General features: G+C 48.8%; 1 protein-coding gene across 1 annotated transcript; it reads right to left on the bottom strand.

Annotated features, from left to right (window-relative positions):
- On the bottom strand, positions 1-24,169 carry mbnl2 (muscleblind-like splicing regulator 2). The gene is made up of 8 exons (XM_068756604.1): positions 23,996-24,169; positions 11,546-11,710; positions 10,702-10,899; positions 8,754-9,014; positions 6,589-6,642; positions 6,036-6,186; positions 3,961-4,055; positions 1-120 (listed from the first exon to the last, which is right to left on the bottom strand). Exons 1-8 carry the CDS (start codon positions 24,167-24,169, stop codon positions 106-108), a joined length of 1,113 nt encoding a protein of 370 aa, XP_068612705.1. The 3' UTR covers positions 1-105.
- Positions 24,170-24,826: the final 657 nt, after the last annotated feature.

The following is a 24,826-nucleotide window of genomic DNA, read 5'->3' as shown; positions in this document are numbered from 1 at the left end:
CATGCATGTTGCTGGACCTCTATGGGAGGGGCCAGGTAGTATTTACACGGGGGCGTTTTGGGTTTCCTAGTGCAGCTTCGTGACACTCCATTCCCTTCCTGATAATTACTTCAGGATGATCTGGAGGAGAGAGAGAGAGAGAGAGAGAGAGAGGGGGGTGGAGAAAAGGAAGGGTAGAAGGAGAGAGACATTTAGTCAACCTGAAAAGAGAGATTTTATTCACTCACGTGTCAAATATAAAGATTATGTAGCGTGAAAACGAAGGGGAGGGTCTAAAAGCACTGAAATCACGTTATTACATGCAGACCACTTCCTGAAACGCCCACCTTATGTATGATTGGCTCCTTCATGAATGTCTTTGCTCATTTGTTCTGCTCTGAATCATCGTTGCGTGTCGTTGTTGCGTGTTGTCGTTGTTGTTGTTGTGTGTCGTTGTTGCGTGTTGTCGTTGTTGTTGTTGTGTGTCGTTGTTGCGTGTTGTCGTTGTCGTTGTTGCGTGTCGTTGTTGTTGTGTGTCGTTGTCGTTGTTGCGTGTCGTTGTTGCGTGTCGTTGTTGCGTGTTGTCGTTGCGTGTCGTTGTTGCATGTTGTTCTTGCGTGTCGTTGTTGCGTGTCGTTGTTGAGTGTCGTTGTCGTTGTTGTTGCGTGGTTGTTGTTGTTGTTGTTGCGTGCCGTTGTTGCGTGTTGTTGTTGTTGTTGCGTGCCGTTGTTGCGTGTTGTTGTTGCGTGTTGTCGTTGCGTGTTGTCGTTGTTGTTGCGTGTTGTCGTTGTTGTTGCGTGTCGTTGTTTGCGTGTCGTTGTTGCGTGTTGTTGTTGTTGCATGTTGTGTGTTGTTGTTGCGTGTCGTTGATGCGTGTCGTTGTTGCGTGTCGTTGTTGCATGTTGTTGTTGCGTGTCATTGTTGCGTGTCGTTGTTGTGTGTTGTTGTTGCGTGTTGTTGTTGCGTGTCGTTGTTGCGTGTTGTTGCGTGTCGTTGTTGCGTGTCGTTGTTGAGTGTCGTTGTTGTTGCGTGTTGTTGTTGCGTGTCGTTGTTGCGTGTTGTTGTTGCGTGTTGTTGTTGCGTGTCATTGTTGCGTGTTGTTGTTGCGTGTCGTTGTTGCGTGTCGTTGTTGAGTGTCGTTGTTGTTGCGTGTCGTTGTTGCGTGTTGTTGTTGCGTGTCGTTGTTGCGTGTCGTTGTTGAGTGTCGTTGTTGTTGCGTGTCGTTGTTGTGTGTTGTTGTTGCGTGTTGTTGTTGCGTGTCGTTGTTGCGTGTTGTTGTTGCGTGTCGTTGTTGCGTGTCGTTGTTGAGTGTCGTTGTTGTTGCGTGTTGTTGTTGCGTGTCGTTGTTGCGTGTCGTTGTTGAGTGTCGTTGTTGTTGCGTGTTGTTGTTGCGTGTCGTTGTTGCGTGTTGTTGTTGCGTGTCGTTGTTGCGTGTCGTTGTTGCGTGTCGTTGTTGCGTGTTGTTGTTGCGTGTCGTTGTTGCGTGTTTGTTGTTGCGTGTCGTTGTTGCGTGTCGTTGTTGCGTGTCGTTGTTGAGTGTCGTTGTTGTTGCGTGTCGTTGTTGAGTGTCGTTGTTGTTGCGTGTCGTTGTTGCGTGTTGTTGCGTGTCGTTGTTGCGTGTCGTTGTTGAGTGTCGTTGTTGTTGCGTGTTGTTGTTGCGTGTCGTTGTTGAGTGTCGTTGTTGTTGCGTGTTGTTGTTGCGTGTCGTTGTTGCGTGTCGTTGTTGCGTGTTGTTGTTGCGTGTCGTTGTTGCGTGTCGTTGTTGAGTGTCGTTGTTGTTGCGTGTTGTTGTTGCGTGTCGTTGTTGCGTGTCGTTGTTGAGTGTCGTTGTTGTTGCGTGTCGTTGTTGAGTGTCGTTGTTGAGTGTCGTTGTTGTTGCGTGTTGTTGTTGCGTGTCGTTGTTGCGTGTCGTTGTTGCGTGTTGTTGTTGCGTGTCGTTGTTGCGTGTTGTTGTTGCGTGTCGTTGTTGCGTGTTGTTGTTGCGTGTCCGTTGTTGCGTGTTGTGTGGAAGTAAATTCTTGTGGCTTTCCTAGACGAGTCAGACTCGTCTTGGAAAATCAAACCGACCTCAAGTCAAATTAAAACAGTTTAAGGAGACAAAATGGCTTCCAGTTCTGGAACTTGAAGCTCTAATGTCTTCCCAGGAAGTCCATGCACTCTCCGGCTAGCTTCCTCAGCGGCCCGATTGATTAGGGGCTGGCCGATGTCTGGATTCGAACGATTCCGCTTTCAAGTCTCCTTTTGCGTTCCGGTCGTCGGTGGATATTCATTTTGCTTCTTATAATGGACGGGTCACTGCCGTTAATAATCTCACAGCACTAACCTGCAGAACAATTTATTTCACCATTGCATTTTGACGCAGATACCTGGAATCGAGGGCGAGCGAAATATGGAACCGACAAACGGAATCTTTTAATGAAACCCAGGTCTGATCGCCAAAAGGTGTGAGTTTGTGTACGAGAGAGAAAGAGAGAGAACAAAGAGGAAGAGATGCCTTTAGATGGCAGACAGACAGACAGACAGCACGGAGCTGCGTGGGGCTTGTTAATAGAAAAAAAGACACAGAGGGTCACCGGAGGAGAGTGTGTGACGTGTGGGCTGGGAGGGAAGCCCGCTACAGAGCAGCGTGGAGGATGCCAGAGGGGTGGGATTAGCTCCTCCCACCCATCTGGCGAACAGAAACAAAGATCTATCGAGCATGGATTTGGCACAGTTGAGACGCGTGCTGACGACTGAACGCCGCTGCTTTGGTTTTCACCGCCGAGGCCCGACTCGCGTCAGACAGGACGCACTGCAATGCAACATTTAAACAGTTGATGGCGCCGGTGCTTCAGTCTGAAGAGCGCGCTAACCCTTGCAGATGTGCGGACCGAGGCGATTGGCTCCTGCTCGTCTGCTCGTCTCGCGGGTCAGCAGTCGATCGGAGTGCCGGGATGTAAACATCAATCATAAAGCTGTGATCACTGTCCTGTGTAAGGGTGTGTGTGTGGGGGGGGGGGCAGGGGGGGCACCGGAGGAGACAGACAGCGAAGGCTGACGTCAGCTCCTCGTCCCACATGCATCTTTAAAGAGCAGCTCTGCTTCCTGCTGCTACGGCTGCTGAATGCCAATGACAGGAAGAGACGCTGACTCACAGGAAGTGCCACGCGGCTGCATTACGAGGGGCAATAAAGCACCTGAAACGGGGTGATGACGGAATGTATTCTCTTTGTGTACTCTGAAAAGAACCCGTGATTTATTACCATTATTATTAATTTATGCTTGGATTCTATCTTTCTGTAATTCTCATGTTTGCATTCGTGCTTGTTAAATCTTCTCCCTGCATGAGTCGTCATTGTTGGAGTTTATATATTTCTAATCGGTTCCTCAAGGCGCCTCGACCAGCCGTGTGAGGCCGGTTTAAAGCGGTTCCTGCTTCCCTGGCTCCAGCTGACGCTCAGCAACAGGAGAGCCTCTGATCAGAGGCCATTTTTAGACGCCGTCGGTCTCGCCCCGACAAGCGCGGCCGGCGGCCGAGTCGGTTTCCGTGACCACAAAAAGGTAAGAAAGTGGAAGGAGTAGAAAGAGGGAAATAAATCCAACGTGGCAGCTGCGTGTGTTTGCTTTAATGTGTGTGTGTTTGTGTGTGTTTGCGTAGCGCACAAGCGGTACAAATGCTGCCCCCTGCTGCAGATGGAAAGGCTTATTTTGACAACATGAAAAGTGGAAAATAAAAAAACTCAAAACGGAACATGCAAAACAAAAAAAACCAGGAAGTAGTGCAACGCGACACGACGACGAATCTGCAAACGTGGGAGCTCTGAAGAAGCGCTTGTTCGGAGAGCCAAATCGGAATGCACTGGCGCTGGCCCGCCTGCAATAAATCCCCCCCCGGTGCATGGCTGGATGAGGGGGGGGGGGGAGGCTACTGCAGTTAATAGAACACGGTACTTATTCAGAGCTCCGGGGATTGATGAAAGAAAGCTTTAAAAAGGAGCAAACCTGATTGGCTGGCGCTGTTGCTGCGTAGGGGACACTTGTGGCAGGAGTTGTTGCTGCAGAGACAGTAGCAGGCGTAGCGCTGTACATCATGGGGACTTTGTGTCGAGGGTGGGAGGTGGCAGAGGGAGAGGGTGCCAGCGAGGAACAGGTAGGTGGAGCGTTATGGTAGCCATGGAAACCGTGGTGATGTGCGCGTGTCGTTTGTTGTTGTTGTTGATTGTAGTGGCGGCGGCGGCGGATGTTACAGAGAGCCAGCAAGCCATCGTTAGGGTTATGCCGGCAGATGGCATGCAGCCATTCGCAATGCAAAGCAAGGAGGACAGGAAGAAAGAGAGAAAGAAAGAGAGGATGGAGAAAGAAAAAAAAAAAAACAAGAGGAGAGAAGCTGATTACAATCACAAGTACGGAAAATCCCAGAGAACTGGGAGGGCACAAGATCCCAATTAAAAGGAATCAATGACATTTTTGGCAGCACAGACGGGAACGTTGTTGTTTTTAATAACAGCAAGGGGGCGTGCCAAAAACATGCAACTCTGATGGATTGTAAAGTTCTAAATCATCGTTCCTGGTCACCTTTCCCATTTACCCAAGACAATCGCTCCTCCTCTGTCTCTGGGAATACCGATTAAATTCCCTGATAAACACAGCACAGCGAACAGACAGCAGCGATCCTACAGCTTCAGAACAGATCAATCGATCTGATCAGTCGATCAACATCTCCATAACATTAGGGGAAAGTCAGGAAGCGAGGACTCTGACAGGTGACACAAACATCTGTTTCACAGCTGCATCGCTGCCACGGGACCAGGTACCCCCCCCCCCCCCCCCAAAAAAAAACATCCATTCATGCCATACAGTGTGTGTGAGAGAGAGCGTGGGGAAGTTTAGGACCTACCAAGACTGCTAGCAGGAGTCATGCACAAGACTGACCCTGTTGTGGTCATACAGAGCGAGAGAGAGAGAGAGAGAGAGAGAGAGGGAGAGAGAGGAGGAAATAATGGGATCATTGAGGGAGGAGAACAACAAGGTTAGACAAGACAAATAGAAGCTTGAGAACTTCACTCAGCTCAGATGCTACCATTACAGCGCGTCGCTAACCGTAGCTAGCAGAGTGACTTCCTGTCGCGTTGCAGTATTAGTGCGTTCAGCGTGCGAAACCGGGGGCATGATTACATGGAGGGGGCTCACACAGTTAATGTTACGTACGTACAGCTGAGGACAACTCTAGTACATATATAGATCTGTATATATATCTAAATATGTAACGGCTATTCAAAAAAAGAGAAGACTAAAAATAAAGCGGTGACAGAGCCAAACTGCAGCATCATGCAGTGTCAGCAGAATGACGTTTTACCGCGTCAAAATTCATGGGAGGGGAAAAACCCGGCTGAAAGCTGAACGATCTGTGCAGGAAACGCAGCCTTGATCGGGGGGGCTACCTCCGATCGGTGCAGCGGGAGGGAGGGCTCAAAAAGGGACGTGCAAGGGAGAGGGAGGGCGTGGCACCCTCCCGTTTGATTGGGTGGAAATAAATAAAGCAGAATAAGGGAGCAGACTTGAGCCAAATTAATAATTTCGCTTTTTTTAAACACAGGATATTTTTTATTTTATTTTAACCCGAACCCTAAACCAAATTCTCATTTTCAACAACGGCCTGGACCTACATGTTTTCTATGTGCCTGCCATTCCTGCAAACTATAGGCTATGATATAATTTAAAAAGCCGACAATAAACTCTGAGCCTTTGAGAGAAAAACTTTTATAAGCCCAAAAGTTAGACTGACAGGCGCATCCCGTCAATGCGGCAGTAAATCACAGCGTTTACTGCTCTGACGACAGCATGGCCTGGCCTTCCACCCCGCGGCGGTTACAGGTTTATCCTGACGGGCACTAGATCAAAGTTTAGGGATGGGTACGCCGAATAGTTTTAACATGAGCTCACACATCACAGAAGGGCTGTTGAAATACGAATCCCCGCGGAAAAGAAACGTCGACGCATTTGTGAGGGAGGGGAGGTGAGCCGGGCGCGTGCATGCTCCGCACACCTGTGTGTGTCTGTGCGCCACGACGTCTTACCTGTGGGAAAGAAGGTGGGCTGCTGCAGCTGGGCGTTAGCTAGCGCCTGCTGGTAGTGCAGCATGCTGGGGTTGAACAGGGAGCTCGACCCGTTGCTCTTCTCAAGCGCTGCTCTCTTTGGTAGGGGCTGGAGGACGCTGTGGGGGAACGCCTAGCCGCCCAAAAGAAACACACACAACACAGTAGATTTGAACTGAACACGTGCAAAAAGCCCGACAGGCGGTCGTATGCTCTTATTTATCTATGCACAGCACAACAAAGCAAAAAATGGAAACTTGCTGTAACTATCACAAGGACAATGACAACTACACGGTAGCATCAACAACGACACAACAGTGGGCTAACTGCAGCTACTTAACATTAAAGTAAAGTTGTTCAATTAACAAAGGCACAATACAAACTAAAATTGCCACTGGTGCTCATAAATGATCATATTTATATTCTGTATTACAGGGTTTCACAAAAAAAAGAAAGAGCCAACTTAAATCTTGTGAGTGGCTACAGTACAATTAAAGAAGCTACATGCAAAGCAAAAGGTGAAAGGTCAAAGTACCAGGTCTACAGTTGCCTCGAGGGGTCGCTTCATTGCTTTGGCAGTCGACTGAGTCTTTAATTAGCAGGCAGCGAGCACATGATGGCAGTGGGCCAATGGGATTCAAGCGTATTAACATACAGGTAACAGCAAGCAGAGGTGCGTCATGGGGGACAGCATTGCATTGTGGGTAGGTGAGAAGGAAAAAAAACAAAAACAAAAATAATCTGAATGCAAATATACCACATACAAAACAATAGGCATGCACATAAACAAAAATTATTTTGTTTACTTTAAAGAAACAACACTACTTTTTGAATTAGTACAAAAGACCCCCCCCCCCCCAAAAAAAAGCATCTACATTATCCTTTGGTTAAAAAAGCAAGAGTCGACGTAATTCAAAACCACTGAAGAGCATTAACTATTCGTGAACAAGTAAATCGACTTTAAAATGCCGACTCAGACTATCAACAAATAAACACCGTTACGAGCGGCGTCCGAATAAATACGTCTGACGATCACATCCTGCCAAGTTAAATCTGAACCGAGAGCATGTGCTCGTGTGATCCTTGAAATTTTGGGATGTGACCCACTGCAGAATGTGGAGCTCTGTTTATTGTCAAATCCCTGCGAGATTCCATGAGTAGCAAATGTTTAGAAATCCAACATTAGCGTGATTCCCGACTGTTTTCTGACGTAGGATGTGCCTGCTGAAGGGGGGGGGGGCGTGAGATGGATGTGATGAGCACATCAAGGGGGGCCATGCACAAGCCTGTCGCTTCGTGTATGTGGATTTTCGGAGTGTCCCTATCATCGCTGGCGCTCTGCGGCTGGTTAGTGGTGACGCTCTGCTACAACGCTAAAAGCAACGAGAAGGCGAGCGACGCGTAGCGTAGCAGAGTAAAACCACAGTCTCAATCATGACATCTTACCGTAACCGTACGACACCGTTCAGCCGATTTGCTTTCGATCCTAAAGAGTGAATTGTTAAAAATGACATTGGTGATTTGCAGCCGTGCAGCGTTTTGGGTTTTATGCGACTTTGCTTCGGTCAAAGTGCCTGAATTTAGGCTAAGCGCTACAATAAAATTGTATCACAGGTGCTGACTGAACAAGTCCTTCTCCCGAGGTTAACCCGGCTAGCCTCGAGTAGCGTAGCTTGTAACTGCTGATGGGAATGAGGGCGTAACGTTGATAAACTGAACCATTTGGTCTGAAGGGAAACACACTCGGAGACTTAGCACAATCTTGTTTTTACGCATCCAATGTTAAACAAAAGTCCTCGGCATGCAGAAAACAGTGCTGACCGGTCACAGTATCGGGTTACGGGTCCTAGTCGGTCACAGTATCGGGTTACGGGTTCTAGTCTTTGTTTTATTGGTGCATGTCTCAATTCAGTCCACAAAATAAAACGAACCTGCAGTCGCGTTCAAAGAGGACAAAGAGAGCAAGCAGCGAACGGAGCCAATGAGATAGATCTGCGCAACGCGTAAAGCATGGGGGGGGGGGGGGGCAGTGCAAGGTGTTGAGGTGCAGCAGCCAAAAGCACCAATCCAAAGAAGAAAGCCTGGGAGGGGGGGGGGGGGCAGTGAGCGAAGCCTTCCTCTGTCCGTCTGTCTCACTGGTTCTCTCAAGTGGAGGGTAACCCCCCCCCCCACACACACACACGTGGCTACATTCATCCCTGATTCAATTTGCACTGATCTGCAGAGAGTGGGGGGGGGGGGGGGGCAGCATATTGTCTCTGAACCAAGGACACTGGTTCATGCAGAGACTGCGGTGAGATGGGAGCAGGATGTTCTTGCAGCATTAAACCGATGCGTTTATATCTAGACCTTGTTTATTGTCTATCATGGCCTTGCTTTGGGATGACTATTGTTCAGGAACACACCGGAGTCTGCTAGAACAAAGCAGCAGGGGGGGGGGGGGGGGGGTTATACAGGGCTTTAAACAGTGCTCCACATTTTATGCTACTGTGGGTGCTGTGTGCGTCGAGACGACTCGTACTCAGCTCAGCTCAGCGATGTGTGATGACCTTTATTCTGTTTGCTCCGAATCACAGGAAGTGGCATTAAGGTGTTTATATAAATGAACTCCTGATTCCCCATTTAAACAATCTGTGGCAGGTTGCGAGCGTCCTCCTCCTGCACTCTGGGCACAGCAGTTAGCTGGCGGCGCGCTCTTACCATGGCTGCGGCTGTGGCGGCGGCTTGCGCGGCCACAGCCGTCTGGTTGGCCTGGTGTTGGGCGGCCTTAATCTTGGCCTGCAGGTGGGCCGGGGGGTGGAAGTACTTGCACTTCTCCCGGGAGCAGCGGCTCTTGATGTAGTCCATGCACACGGTGACCGTGTTGTCGCTGGTGTCGATCATGGGGCTGTCGCTGGGGTGGGCGAAGCGGCAGTCGGTCTCGCCGCGAGCGCAGTTGCCCCGCTGGAATTCGCGGCAAACCTGGGAGAGCGAGGCGGGTCGAGCGTCGGCGCGGACACACACACACACACACACACACACACACACACGGATGGAGAGGCATGCAAGAGGAGAAAACAAAGAAATACACACAGAGGGATACAAACTATGAATACTTGAGCCTATCAGGCAGCAACATCAGTAAGTACTCATCGAGAACATAATACTGTAGTACAGAAACGCATGTCGTATTTGAGAGTTGTGAGGATTTTGCTACATATATGCTAGGAGCTGCAGGTTCTGCGTGTTCAAGGTTGGACCTTTTCTCTGTGAACACGGATGATAAATCCGGTCGGGGCTCCCTCTGAAAGGGCTCAACGCCACCCGGCTGAACTGCAACGTGTGCCGAACCCAAATGATGGTGGAGTCAGTGGACCAGCTAGCGTTCGGAGGCCTCGGCACATTCACAGGTGGGTTTGTGAGACACACACACACTTGCAAAACAAGTTTCACACACATGCTAGCTTTGTGTGGGTGTGTGTGCGTGTCTCAAAGGGATATTGTTTTATTAGAGCCAACTTCTTTCGGTTGCTAAGTGATAGCGCTCCCAGAACAACACAGGCACACGCCTACGCATCACCTGCAGGTCTTAGACAGATTATTATTTATTGTAATAAACGTAGTGATGAAAAAAAATACGCCTCTCTCTTTTTGTGCTCTTTCACAATCAGCAAGCTATTCTCATTTGGAGTTGTTTGCCAGGGGTGGGGGGGGGGGGGGGGGGGGATGGAGTCCCCGTCTTAGCAGTGGCAGTTTGTGTTGAGCAAGCACCAAATTTTATCATCACTATAATCAATCAGCTTTTTTTTTTTCTTTAATCATGTTTTTGATAAGAGCCTGAATTATTTCCATGGGGGGGGGGGCATAGCTCACTTAAGCTCAAGAATAATTCGGAGGTAATGAACTATAAAGTAAGAAGCGCGATCGGGTTGTTTGGATGAAAAATGAATTGCTTTGTTTTTATTTAAAATACTATAAGATGTGACAAACAGAAGTTTAATGAGCCTCGCCTGCTTATTTGGGTGCTAAAATCATTGATTACTTACTGCTTGCTCGAAGCTTTATTACAGACTGGGACAATTTATGCTACAGTTGTTTTGACAAAGGAGAAATGAAATCATGCACAGCTCTTTAATGCAGATTCACTTCCGCGAGAGCAGGAAGGACGCTCGTATTTTAAACCGTATTTACGTCACTGAACGTTGAAACTCTTTTATAAATGCATTCCTGAGGATTTTATCAATCAAAAACAAACAAACCGATCAATCGCTTGTCCTGACATCACATTAGTATCACAACAAAACTATTATAATGTATGAAACCTCTGTGGTGTGTCATCCGAAGCTTTTAGAACCAGCATGTTTTGAAAGTAAACATAAAACTGACTTTTCATTTAACTTTATTTCATGTATTTTACTTACAGCGTTTCCTCAGCTTTATTTCTTCTTTTATTGATTTTGGTGTGGCCGGTGTCTTTTCTGCTTGTGTGAATATTGCCGTAGAAATAAAGTTGTAGGAACTGATAACACCGCGATGGTGGATGTTCTGGAGCTCTTAATGACCTCTTTGACACCCGTGATCACGGGAATCTGTTGCCATAATTATAGTTCACGACCCCGAAGATCATATTAGCTGTAATGTTTGTCGTTTCTGTGATTGGATGGGTCACCTCCAGCTTGTCGGTACGCAGGAGCTTCTGACTGGAGGATGAGCCGGTCACAGAGACAGGCGGGCTGCCAGGGACGATCAGCGGGGTGCTGGGCAGGATGTCTGTGGGCACCAGGCCCATGCTGTGCGACATGGGAGTAAGGTAGGGGCTGTAGCTCAGACCGCTGGAACCCAGGCCCTGGCTGATGGGAAACGTCTGCTGTGAAAGGAGCAGAAACAGCAATCCACGTTTATTAACGCCGCTGTCAGGACGGAGATTCAGCTGCTCTGTCTGCACATTCCCACACGTCCCTCATTGAAATGGGAGACAGCGGCAGGGAAGTGGGAAGTGGAGGGTGAAAGGCAGAGAGAGGGTGATGCAGATGAAAAATAGGAAAGAGGAAAGAAGCACAAAAGGCAAAGGACGCAGGGTGCAGAGCGGTGAGGGGGGGGGGGGGCAGGTAGAAAGCAGGGGGACACAGGGGAATACATTTCAGAGGCAAAAAAAGGGGAGAGAGAGAATTCGGGACGGTTTTTTTTTTTAACCTTTATATAGCCCGGGAAGGTTTTGCTGAGCCAGCAGGCTCTGTTTTAGCCACGCCCACGCCCGGCACCGGTGCCGTTACACAGACCAGGCGGATTCCTGCTGTAACCGGACCCGACCGTACACCAGGACGAGAACCCCCCCCACAAAGTGGGCCACTAGCCTTTCTGCGCTTTGCTCAAGGGCATCCCGCCGACTGCCGTTTCTCCATGAAACAAAACGCCATGTCGGGTTGGAACGCTTAAAAGCTCGCATCAGGCCGCATTCTGAACCGAACATCAAACGCATGAAAGGGCAAAATACTGATAGCAACTGCACTAACCACAGGTTGCATGGCGGTGCCGGGGATCATGAACTGCATCTGCTGAGCCAGCATGGCGGCCGCCGTCTTCTGCTGGATCAGGTTATTTCGCCCGTTGATTTCCAGCTGGGTCTTCAGGTGGGCAGGCGGGTGGAGGTATTTGCAGTTCTCACGTGAGCAGCGGCCCTGAGGGGGAAAAAGGGAGAAACCAGTGGCATTAACAGCCGTGTCTGAAAATGAACAGCGTCGTTTTGTTCGTAATAAAGCTCGAGGTAAACAAGGCGTGTCTCGCGCCGTTCGGCGTGGCTTTTGACCCCAAACAGCAAGAGCTCGAAGGAAGAATCCATCATGGAGGAGCGTCTCTCATAAATGTTTGGGACGACAAGCCGGCGCTTTGGTTCTGCCATTGCGACCGGATCTCCGACGCTGCGTGACGGACAGGTCCCTCCCGTATGCTCCGTGGAGAGGCAGATGCTGCGTCGGCAGGATCAAGCTCCAAGAGACCACGGAGACAATTAGACTGTGAAGCCGCAGGCCAATGGCGAGCACGCTAATCCAGTATGGATCGTCACCGCGGTGCGGATTGAGAGGAGAGCGGGTCGAGAGAGAGACACCGAGAACGAAGAGAGTCCACTCCTCAGCAACGGATGCTGGCTGAGTAGAGTGGATGTAAATTATGGGATGGGTTTGGGGGTGTTTTGTCTTTCTGTCCAATCAATCTTCTGCGGGAAATGGTCTCGACCGCGACGAGGAACTATTTTCTATGTTTGACCATCTTCCTTTGTAATTTTAAAAGACGTTTCAACGCGCGTCTTTGTCTTGTGCAAATGAGCCGGACAGCTTCTATTACAAATACAGAAACAACTGATATGGATGGTTATGGGAAAATAAATAAAGTGATTTTAGTCGGATTGCCTTAAACTACTCTTAGTAAAGCACATAACTGGGACACGTCCCATGGGCCATCATCAAATGCATGCAATGATATGAATTATTACTTTTAACATAAGGGCTTAAAAGTGTCAATCAAAGCGCCGCAGGGATTTGAATTAGCAACTAAACTCGTTCCATCCTACCCCGCCTTTGTTGTTCTGCATAAGGTGGCACAAAATAACTTTTAATCAAGCACAGCTCAACTTATAAGCCTGGCTCCCAGTGATAATAGCCAATAATCTTCAAGTGTCATCAAATGAAAAACTAATAAAACTCGGCTGTCCCTTTCTACCGGACAGATATTAAAGACGCTCCACCGGGCACCGAACGCGCCGCCGTTACGATTACCACCCGTTACCGAGGATATTGGCTTCTTTTTTCTTTTCTTTTCTGTTGTCGTGTGAGGAAACACACGAGAACACGAATGGGAGCTCGCTGGAGGCACACGTTTCAGATGTCTGACACTCACGGGGATCCCGGAGCAGCGCTGACCTCAGAGTCAGCACCTCGGCGATGAAGCCGCAGCAGGCCGCCGAGGCCCCTCCTTCACGGTTCATGTGCAGCGAATCACACCTGCCCACACACGCACATGCACGCTGAATCACACGATCACAAGCGCCCACACAGACACACAAACAAATGTGTTAAACCCCCGTCCAGACGAGAGGAACGATGTTAGCCCTGAGCCCGGCATCCGAGAGCCTCACGGTGTGTGTGTGCTCGTACATGACGTGCATGTATCTGTGCGTGGGCGAGTGCATGCGTGTGTGCGTTTGTGTGCACAGGGACAAACAGGCTCTGGATAACGTCCCAGAACAAGCGACCATGGAACAACCATCAAAGATCAAAGATTAGAACCACCCCCCCCCCCCTGACCCCCTTTTTTGTCCACCTACGTTGCACATATTAAGTGTCTTAGTAATTTATTGTAATTTATTGTCATTCATTGTCATTTTACATCTGTGGTGTGATTTATTGTAAGTTTGCATCTGTGATGTAAAATTATTTTTATTTTTTATTTTGCTAATGTTATTTTGCATAAATTGAGTAATTTAATATTGACTTTATTTTTATTTGTATTGCGAAAATTGTATTGTTAAATGTCGATGATTTATGTACGAAGGACTTTCAACGGAAACAGACCGCAAGGGCTTTATTAAAATGCTCCTCTTAGACAGGATGTTTGACTGTACTTGTACTGTAATACATGCTACTGTGTGATTGTACTTGTACTGTAATACATGCTACTGTTTGACTGTACTTGTACTGTAATACATGCTACTGTTTGACTGTACTTGTACTGTAATACATGCTACTGTGTGACTGTACTTGTACTGTAATACATGCTACTGTGTGACTGTACTTGTACTGTAATACCTGCTACTGTGTGATTGTACTTGTACTGTAATACCTGCTACTGTTTGACTGTACTTGTACTGTAAAACATGCTACTGTTTGACTGTACTTGTACTGTAATACATGCTACTGTGTGACTGTACTTGTACTGTAATACCTGCTACTGTGTGACTGTACTTGTACTGTAATACATGCTACCGTGTGACTGTACTTGTACTCTGACATTCTATCTAATAAATATATTCATCATCATCCACACTCTCCTCAGATACAGGCGGCTAAATGAACCTGCTCGTCTTTCTGCCTGCACGTGGCGTTTGTGTCACGCTGCGTAGCGTAAGCAGTGCTAGCCGCCGGATGCCTCGTTGCACCTGGACTTGCCATAAATAAACGGACGTTAAAACGGGTGCTACCGCATTAGACGGCGCACATAACGGCTCATTTAGGAGAATTCACTCAGACAGGAGATTTAAGGTCCAGCAATATTCTGGGCAAATCCTTTAAAAGGCATCAATTCTCTGCTGTCATCAAGTAAAAACGCCGACAAACATTCATTAAACTCTGGGAGGTGTTAATTTATTGGTGCCGTGCACAGCAGTTAAAAAGCTTTCACCCGCATCACGTCTCTGCGATTAGCTCCGAGCGAGGGCGGGAGACATAACATCTGCATCTCGCTTGAATAAAGAATGATCGAGCAACGCGCCGGCTGCGCATGGCGAATGCAAATAATAGTGACGATCATCACCGAAGGGTCTAGACCGCAAGTCTGGCACGCTCGGGAATTCAGGGCACACGCGGTGACGTAACGGTAGAACGGCGTCGCATCTCAAACAGGCGAGCGCTCCCGGCTTCCGGTCTGAACGGCGAGGCGGGACCACGAACGTGACGCCGCTGAATCGCATTGGTGGTTTCAGATCTTTATCTTTTCGAGAGGGTGGCCACACACACACACACACACACACACACACACACACACACACACACACACACACCCATTCATTGCCTCCGAGCCCGTCTCTGAAAGCACCTCTGTGATTCACCAGCGTGTCGCCATAGCTACACGGGGAAATTACACCTTTCAGCTCTCATGGCAACCTCTTCTTTGTTTAGCCTCAGCCGTTGCCCTCGTGTGCATGGAATGCTATGATACATGCTTTGGGATATGCTAATAGCCGCTTTGATTCAGATTGGATGATTATACGCTTTAGCGTGAAGTTGAAACGGAACAATGGGGAGTTCAGAGATAAATGATCGGTGAAAATAGATCCCCGTCGCATGGAGTTGTTGCTGGAACATTCTTAGAAGCTTCAGGGCTATTGTCTGTGTGGCTTTACTTACTGCCAAAGCTTAGTCTCAGTATAAACACAATGCTGGGAGTGTTACTCACATGATTGATCGTTGGGGAAGGAGATAAAGTCAGAAATTCCACCAATAGATTACGCTATCCTCCCTTAAATTGTTTTTAGTTTCAGTATTTATGGCCTATTATTTACGACTGGAAATAAAATTCCCTTCGACTTCTTGCAGCATCCGCAGCTTATCCTGCTGCGTCTTTAATCATCACAAGATCATCACTTTAGGCACTGGAACCAGTCACGGACTAAAATTATGTACTGCAGATGAACGGACTTGCACCCACAACGTCTGCTCTCACGCACACACACACACACACACACACACACACACACACACACACACTTACTGGGAACACTCATCCAGAAGGTCCGTTATAACTAACATTAGCGCCGCTTGCCCAGCATTTAGGCTGCCATCGTTTACCCTTCCCTTTTAAGCAGGCTGAATGGTCAGTGATGACTGTTGTGTGTCTGTGGGTGGCACAGACACACAGACACCCCCCCCCCCCCGGCAGAATAGCGCTTCGGTTGTGGACCCCGCCGTTCACCACTGTAACATTTGCATTTTGCCCTCAATGGGCGCTCTATCCTCGGGCCTGCTGGCGAGGGGGAGCGACTGCAGCCGTGCGTGTCCTCGTAAATGCAACGGGACACCGCCCCTTTGTTGGGGGTGTCGTCCCCTTGTGACTATCCGACATGCACGCTCACGCAGCTAATTTTGCTGACATGAAGCATGTGGTCTGTGTAATCCTGTTAGAGCATAGCTGAAACCCGTGGATCCAGTGAAGGTGGGTGTGGACGGGTACTCCCTCATACCCCCCCCCCCCCCCTTGCTTTCTCCCACCATTTCTTGTCGTGGTATTTGGGTATTCACATCAGTATCATTGAGCAACATACGCAGCTCGTGCTCAGCCTTTGGCCGCGTTTTCGTTTCACATATATTCACCCTTGAGGCTATAAATACCGAAAAGAAAGAATGTCCTGGATCAGCAGCAGCAGCTACTGGAACTGATCCAGGAATGATTGTTTCAAGAAGGTTCTGCCACACCCCTACAATTTTAATATAACAGAAATTCCTGGCCTGCCTCTTTCCTTTTAGTTAAATCTTAAGGTTAAAATTCGCCCAAACCTGCTGCAGATTTAACAGAATCAATCCGTTTCTGTTTGCTTTCAATCAGCCTCTTTTCCAGGGGCGATAAAAGCTGGTTAGGGAACCCCCGGCTACGGAACAGCAAAAGGACAGGGCCCCAAAAAAACAGATCCAGTGATGCTCGAACCCGGCAGAGTGGCGAGGCGCTGGATGCACATGGACAGAGCTCTCCTTCATTCAACAGGGAGAAGGCTCCGTCGAACGGATCCTATCTTGTTGCGAGGGTCTAATGGATCCGTTTGGACTAATGGATCCATTTGAAGTGATGAAGGAAACCAGGAAACAGCAAAAATCCATTCTGAAATGAAAGCCGAAGGCGCTTGCATTTGGGCAGGTAAAGGAGAACACGAACCAATAGCGAGCGGCGGGTAAGAACAGTCAGTAAATCTAAATCTGTGGAGCTACTCGGGCTCCCAAATCCTTCCCAACTCCCAATTGTGTTGTGATCAGATACAACCGGTACACAAAACTACGCTCAAACGAGCAAATCAAGCAAATACCTTGAATGCAAAGGACAGATTTAGACTAAATATTCACATAAAGACGATGTTGCCTCAGCAGTCATGAAGTGTCTTTATTTCACCAGCTGTAATCCCACAGATGAAGCAGCAATGCTGCTGCTGAGGCCTGAGATTACTGAAGGAGAGACACTGTCCACCCAGACGGGGGGGGGGGGGGGTAGGGTTGAAAGGGTTCTTCAAAAGGTTTTCTTTCACTTCTACGGTGATTTTCTACATACTGCGTCTCAACCGTAACTATACGAGGTATAAATATCGTTCCTTTACGAGCGGCCGATGAAACGGGTTTGTGTTCATCTGTCACTGCAGTTATAGGACGTCAACAAAGACTCCTTTATGCAACATTCTGTACAGAAAAGGGCCATTTAAAAGTAAATTAAGGTTATCAGCTCTCAGGTGCGAACGACCCACGCTAGATGTGCATGACTCCTCTTTCGTTTTTTTTATTTTAGCAGCGCTAGGGTCAAAGTGGCACCTTTATCAGGCACCTGCAGAGTCCAGGTCCAGCAGGAGGCTGAAACCCTGATTCGGTTAATCTGATCATCTGTGACCTGCTGAGACATGAGACCCACCCTCGAGAGCTCCTCTAATCTGCACACACGCACACACACACACACACACACACACACACACAGCTGACAGGTACACAAATAAACATGAGCCCGCATGCATACGCAACATTTGAGCGCAGCAACTGTCTCGCTGTCCACACACAAACCGGTTTTCACGCACGCCTTCCAGAAAGGTCGGCCCATAAATCTAGCTCTCTGTTTACAGGTGAGCCGCAGCTGAGGGTCCGAGGCGCTGAGAACGTGGATCTTTTGGGCTTTGCGTTCATACGGCAGCGGAACCAGAACTTCAACAGGCGCCAGAAATAGGTTACATGATGTTGATGCCCTAGTTTGAAAAGAACGGTGCCACAGGCCTTTGAGGAAACAGCAGGGGGACGTTTTACACGTGTTAACAGATATCTCAATGTCAGCCACTATTCTGTCTGCCGTGTCCTAAATCTAACCCCCCCCCCCCCAAAACATGTCAATGATAGGAATGAAACAATGTGAGGCCTATTTTTCCTCTCCCTGCTGACACCATCGACCGTGTTTCAGATCATGTCGAGGAGATGTGTCGATCCATAAAAGCGATAACGGAGGATAATGAGCCGATCCATTCCTCAAAGCTTCCTTCCGACAGAGGCACAGAAACGTCGTATCGCTGCTTACGCTCCGGTTTGGAGATTAAAGCTTTAGTAGCTGACAAAAGGCTTACGATTCAAACGGAGAACCTGGACGGTCCACAAACTTAAGGGCGTGAAGCTTGTCGTCGTATTATAATTCTCGCCGCTGCTAACGTGATGAGAAGTACAACTCCTACATTGTTTACCCGTCTACATGCTGACGGTAGACGCTAAAATATTATCTCCATGATCTGCATTGAAAACCACAAATACGTCTCCATTTTCAGAAAACAGGCTCGTGTAATTACTGCGATATGTAGCCGGGGGGGGGGCAGCATCACTGGATCAGCCTGTTGTTGCTGGATGCAATGATGAGGCCTCGGAGGATGCGCTCTCTCCCACGGGCCGGGCGGACCCAGAGCCCACATGGAGATGATGAAAGCGGTCCTCGTGAGGTTGAGAACACCGAACCTCTGAATAAATGCTCACACATAATTGGTCAGGCAGAGGTAATCAATAGCCTATAACAGCCACGGGGGGCGTGTTTCATGTCCAAGTCGTCGGACGCAGGTAAAAAACATATCAGGAACGAATCAAACCAGTGCTCCCAGTACAGTGCGTGCCTGATCCGATCATTAGACCTAAAGCTCCGCCCAAAATGGATGTTCTAATGCCCCCCCCCCCCCCCCCCGCGGGTTCGTCCCTGCTCTGGGACGATGCGCGGCACCAATTAGTGACTCCCACCTGTCGCTGGGTGTGAAATTGGCCATCTCACTTTCGTCCATGAACTTAGCATGGCCTCCTGTCAGCCCAAACACACACGCACACACACGCACACACACGCACACACACGCACACACACGCACACACACGCACACACACGCACGCACACGCACGCACACACACGCACACGCACACACAGATACGTTGCTATAACCTGACGCTGACCTTTAGGGTGGTAGAGGAATGGGGGTCAGGTTGTGATATAATAATACCTCCAGCTTGGACTGGGGCAGATCCTTCCTGGAATAGGGCACCGTGCCCTGCGTGCTCGATGAAACGATACCAAACGATATTTAAAAGCCTTGTTATTTCTGGAAATGCCACGACGTTGCCAGATCGCAGAAACAAACACATGACCCAAATAGAAAAAGCAGATTTATGCTTTAAGAAGGAACAACTTGTGTTGTTTCTGTGAGGACTTATCCTGAGCTGAGCGAGCGAGGCATCGATAAAGGTTAATCTGAGGGACGCCTACGCTATTGTGTCCTCAGGGGTCAACCCTTAATGATTGCCTCTTCATTATGAGCAGAGGCGCAGACTCGAGTTTGAGGTTAGCGAGCAGGGAAACGCTCGTCTGTATCTGCAGCAGAGCAGACGACACAGAGACGACCGGCCTCCGAGCCTGGCTCGAATGAGAAGAGCAGGACGGGGTTCACGGAGGGCACGCTCCGCTGCTCGTTGATCATGATTCTGAGAGGTCTTTGATACGAACAGGAAGAGGAGGAGCTAATACACGCTGTATAAACGAAGACAAACGAACGCGTGGCAGAAGATAATCTCAGTATCGTGGAACCCCTTTGGATGCTTGCTGCACAGAAACGTGCGAGCGAGGTGTCGTGTTAGGCCTGACTCACGGACCAAACGACAAATACGTGGGGGGAGCCCAATCTGGTGGGGGGCCTCGAAAGATTGCATTTCTGTTGCCTCATTAGACGGAGCCAATTAAGAAGATCTCATTATAAGGGCTGGTCCCAGAGAGACAACCGGGCCTGTGGGTCTGTGTGGAGCTCCCAAGGTGTGTGTTTACGATGGGGATAGGTCACAGTTTGTCCATTTTATAACCAAAGGAGAATTAAAAGACGCCTAAAGGGAGCGGTTAGCACATACCCTGAGCAAAGACTGTCATTCCGTGCCGCAGTGAACGCTGTGCTTCACAAGGCTCCGTGACCAGCAGCGGGAAGCATCCCCGGCCTTTCCAGGAACAAAACACACAAGTCATCTCTCAAATATTTATACATGAAATCAAGCAAGCTGGAACGAAGCAGGCTAACAAATGCTAGTCTGAGTCAGGAGAGCAGGAGAGGCTGCCTCTGATGAGTGATGATGAAACTGCGCATCAATATTTAACAAAGCAAAGGTCAACGCACGCAGCCAGCTTCCCGGACGACGAGCCACAGATTCCTCTTCAGCTTTACAACCGAGCACAACAACAACAACAACAACAACAACAACAACGACAACGACAACATCGGCTACCGCAGCAGGACGGGGGTTTGAATCCAGCTGGCTTTGAAAACACAAAAGTGAGGATGGCGTTGATTTAAGATGCTTTTTTTTTTTGTAGTACTTTATCAGCACCGTGGGCAGCAGAGAGAGAGAGATGGAAAAAGAAAGAGGATGACTCAGAGGTGGTGGGCGGATGGAGACCAGGTGAGACTCCGGCGCAGCAGATGGGCAGATTTTCTGGGCTCAGTCTTTCCATCACGCTGCTGACAAACAGCCACCGTTCAATCTGACAGGAGTAACGTTCATGTTCTGCTGTACAGAGAACATTTAATGGAGTTCAAGCAGCAGAGTAGTGCCCTGAATAATCAAGGCCCGACTCCCCCGATAGAACTGTCGTAATGTGCCCCCCCCCCCCCCCCCCCCTCTTATCTGTTCCTATCTTTGGAACCGTTTTTCAGCAAGGCTACTCGGTGAAATCACACAGATCAAATGAAATTTGGCATGGGTGTGAAGTCAGCTAGTGTGCACGCACACACACACACACACACGTGTGCACGAGGAGGCCTGCTTAAGGAACTGTGGCGCTGGGGGCTCTCCTGGGGGTCCAGCGCAGCCCCACGTTAAGCTCCGAGCCAGCGCCTCATTGTGCTCGTGTGAACGACCCCGGGGAACGCCGGCTTCCCGCTGCGCCGTGGCGTGCATTCCCGTCCACGTGTTTGCTCTGCCCAGGGCGTGGCCCAGTCCGGGAGGATTACGCCGAGGAATGCAGCCGAGCCCACCGTTTAAAACAGAAGCGCGGAGGGGAGGGCCGAGGCCGCGTTCGCTGAAGCTCCCTAGAGATCAGAAGCAAATGCAAACGCGATGAGTCGAGATGGAAGGATCGATAAACGCAACACAAACTTGGTGTTTCCGGTTTCTGAAGCTTGATATTGATCCTCGGGATTTTTATTTGATTTTTCTCGCCCCTCACTATTTCACTATTTTGCACATAATGAACAATCCATTGAAACAGCATCACCTTTCCTTCTTGCCGTGTTGCCTCCCGTCTTCATTTAGGTGCGTTGAGTACCAGGGGGGGTACCTCACCTCCAGAGGGGAGGGTTGGGGGGGGGGGCTACATCCACCTTTTCCCTTGCCTCACTGTGTTCGTTCTGAAAACCCCAACTTGAAGAAACACGATAGCGGCAGGATGCACCCGACTGCCCCCCCCCCCCCCCTCACTATTGAAGCTCAGTCAGGTGTGGAGGTCATGCAGCACATTCTGACAGACACAAAAGAACATCTCAACATGCTTTGTTATCAGGCGTCTCATCTGCCATGTCGAGGCTTGACAGCCTTTTAGCATTGCAAAGAATCCTCATGCCAAAGATGGCCGACCTGCTCCCCCTTCAGCTTTATTTCAAACCTTCCGATGTGTGTGTGTTAGGTCTTATTTGTGGCAACGACAGGCAGTCTAAAATATAAAATGGGACAAATGCTCTGAACATGCTCAACCCTTTACTGCAGAAGGACGAACTAGGACTCCAGACAGCTTAGTCATAGACAGTACCAGCAGTACCAGCAGTACCAGCAGTACCAGCAGTACCAGCAGTAGCAGCAGTACCAGCGGCTTCAAGAGGAAACAGGTGGAAAAAGCCCAGAAACAGGCACCAACAAAAGCCTCCTGTCAGAAGCGCCGCCGGCGTGACATCATCACACGCTCGCTCTCACTGTCTATGTTATTGTTCCTGTGGTCAGAGCTCTATGGCTAGCTTACTGGGAAATAGCATCAAGCATGACAAATCATTTGAGATAATTTGACATGCTGGAGGCGCAAATCCGTCTGTATTGATTAGCGATCGTCTTCTGCAGTGATTGATGCAGTTCAAAGGAATGCATCTCGGACCGCGCCGAATAGGAACGGCAATTCAGAGTCTAAGGAATGGATGAAGACTTCCAGACTCTCAGGCAACAAAATGATGCGTAGCCGCAGTCACACACACACACACACATCTGTTAGCTTGCATTTACTGAATATGGTGCATTCTGCACCGCAGTCAAGCAGACGCCTCAAAAGCGTGATAAACGCATCCGAACCGGAGCATTTCCGACTGCAGTCCTGTTCAATTTGCCGGAATGGAAATGGATGACGCCTGGTCGGTGATATCACATATACCGACCAAATACAGCTTTAGTTGGACAGAGATGAATTAGCTTGTCCTATTTTGAGAGATGACAAAGGTAGCAAAGAGAGAATATTTCAAAAGCACCAGAGTGTAGAGGAGGAGGACAAAAATACACAGTAATCCCCTCGACGTGATGCCACAGAAATGCTGAGAGCAGCGAGTGGAGTCGGGATGCTGCATGATTGAGCAGGTACGATTCCTGATCGTTGATGGTCCCATACAAAGCACAATAAATGCATATGCGTGTTCTTTTTTTCCTTAGCCGTTGCCTTCCCACGTTGTCCTGCGCTCCAGATAAATGGGACTTGTGGAAGTGGCTGCTGCAAAAAAGCCCAAGAACACCTGTCCCTATTTTTAGCATCGCCATGATCTACATTTAGAATAAAATCATGAACAAAGAGAAGAAACGTTCTTTTTTTTTTAGGTCTGAAAAGCAGAGCAGTCAAATTCTCCACTGAGTTGACATGCTTGACAAGTACTAGGATAAAGTACCCCTCCTTTCTACCACACCTTGATGCGTTTCTAAAAGGGATCCTTCAGATCGTGGGCAACGTTACGAAACCTGCTATGACAACCCAATCAGACAAATCGATCCCCATTGGTCAGCTGTTAGTGAGGTCTGGTAGCTGGGAACAAATGTCACTCACCATGAGGAAGTGTGAGCCAAGAAGCCGCCTGAAAGCAGGTGGTTTTCCAGTGTGAAAAGAACAATTCACTTGTGGTTCTCACGCTGGAGATGACTTTTATAGACTCGTCATGCATTTTAAGCATGAAAATTGCGACGTTGTGGAATGCTGCCTGCGTGTGTCGGGAGGGAAGATTCCCAGGTATGCTGAATAAATGCCTGATCTCTCTCTCTCTCTCTCTCGCTCTCTTGTCACTGACCTTGTACACAAACTGAAATATGCATTCTCCACACACTTCACATAAATAAAAAACAAAAGCCAAACTCCTTATAATTCCAGTTCTGCTCTACTTTCTTTGGCCATTTATCATTGTCAGAGCTGCTTTTATTTCACCCCGGACAGCTTGGAAATATTCGGTTGCTATTAGATGCAGCCATCTTATTTGCAGTCTGTACGAGGCTTGCGGGAAGCGGCCTTGTTGTCCAGGATCGAACGTCAAAAAAAGAGTAAATAGTCTGGGGTTAATAAATAAACTCGGGTCTTTTATAAGGGCGCACACACACACACACACACACACAGCGGTGGTGAGAGTGACCATGATGAAAACCTGTTTGGCCTTTAGCTTCATAGGTCAGGCTGGTCTGCAAACTGCAGCACAGCAAAGAGTCTCGACACTCGCGCTAACTGGAGAAGGCAACCGACGCCACCACGAAGCTGAAACACTGAACGTAGGTGCCATTTTGTCAGCGCAGCGCCGTCAGATTATTTACGCCCGCTTGACATTATTTGACAGTTCCATGTGGATGTGCAAAAACCATTTAAAGAGTAGAAACTGGGATGATGGCTGTCGTGTCAGCTGCATGAAATAGGCACAGCCGACATTCTGGAGAGAAAGGTACTGTATAATATAAAAATAAAAGATGTAACCAGAACACATTAGTTACCTTTTCGTCAAAATTCTTTACCTTTAATGAGTCGAAACAGGCGATCACTCTCCCGTTGTCCACCTGGCAGCTTTTGGGTGGGTGGGCAAATTTGCATTCCTCATCGCTGCGTGAACACGTCCCTCTCTGAAACTGCCGGCACACTTCCAGGGTCAGCCATTTTGTGTCCCGCATCGAGGCAATGTTTAGAGCCATGTCAGCAGTGCTGGCTGAAAGCGCTTGGGTGGAGTGGAGCCACTTGGTTTAAGGAGGAGGCTATCCTCTGAGGAGCTTTTCAGTCAAGTTCGATAAGCAAAACAAAAAAATGCTAAAACGGAGGGAACATGCAGCTATAAATGCTCTGCTGCAGGTCAGTGGACGAGGTCTGTCCCTGCGGACAGGAAGACAAGGGTAATGGACCGGCAAGTTCTCTCTGACCGGAGCATGGGACTGCAATGCTGCTTGTGGAGTCTGGCAATCAAACAGCTAATTATTTATCAATCAGTGAGTCTCAGGTGCAGGACTCTGACAAGGCAGGGGGGGGCATGCTCGGAGCGAAGCTGTACCGATGTCCCAAAAATGTACTTTGTGTGAGTGATGATATCTGTGCAAGGGCAGTTGTTGGGGGGCAAATGTGGAGCTATTTTGAGAGGCGACGGCACGGTTCAGGACGACACAAAGTTTCAGCTTGAAACTTTTCGGCCCCTGCTATCCGAGTTCTGACACCTCATCCAGCGGGGCAGCAGCTCTACTTCTTCTTCAGGACAAACCAAAAGGTCTCAATTGAGCTGCGTCCCGTCACGACTGCGGAGAGGGAAACGTGGAGCTGTCGTTGTCCCACAAGGCACTTTCTATCGGTGATCTGAAATGGAG

This window comes from Brachionichthys hirsutus, chromosome 24, assembly GCF_040956055.1.
Source record: "Brachionichthys hirsutus isolate HB-005 chromosome 24, CSIRO-AGI_Bhir_v1, whole genome shotgun sequence".
Classification (NCBI taxonomy): domain Eukaryota; kingdom Metazoa; phylum Chordata; class Actinopteri; order Lophiiformes; family Brachionichthyidae; genus Brachionichthys; species Brachionichthys hirsutus.
Note: the sequence above shows the minus strand (reverse complement) of the source record. Positions and strands in the feature narration are given on the sequence as shown.

Coding starts and splice junctions, on each gene's coding strand:
- mbnl2 (XM_068756604.1), bottom strand. CDS start 24,169: ATGGCTCTAAACATTGCCTCGATGCGGGACACAAAATGGCTGACCCTG. Junction 9,015..10,701: donor TGCGTACCGACAAGCTGGAG/GTGACCCATCCA, acceptor TCGCTCTCCCAG/GTTTGCCGCGAATTCCAGCG. Junction 6,643..8,753: donor CCGCCACAGCCGCAGCCATG/GTAAGAGCGCGC, acceptor TGCTAATTAAAG/ACTCAGTCGACTGCCAAAGC.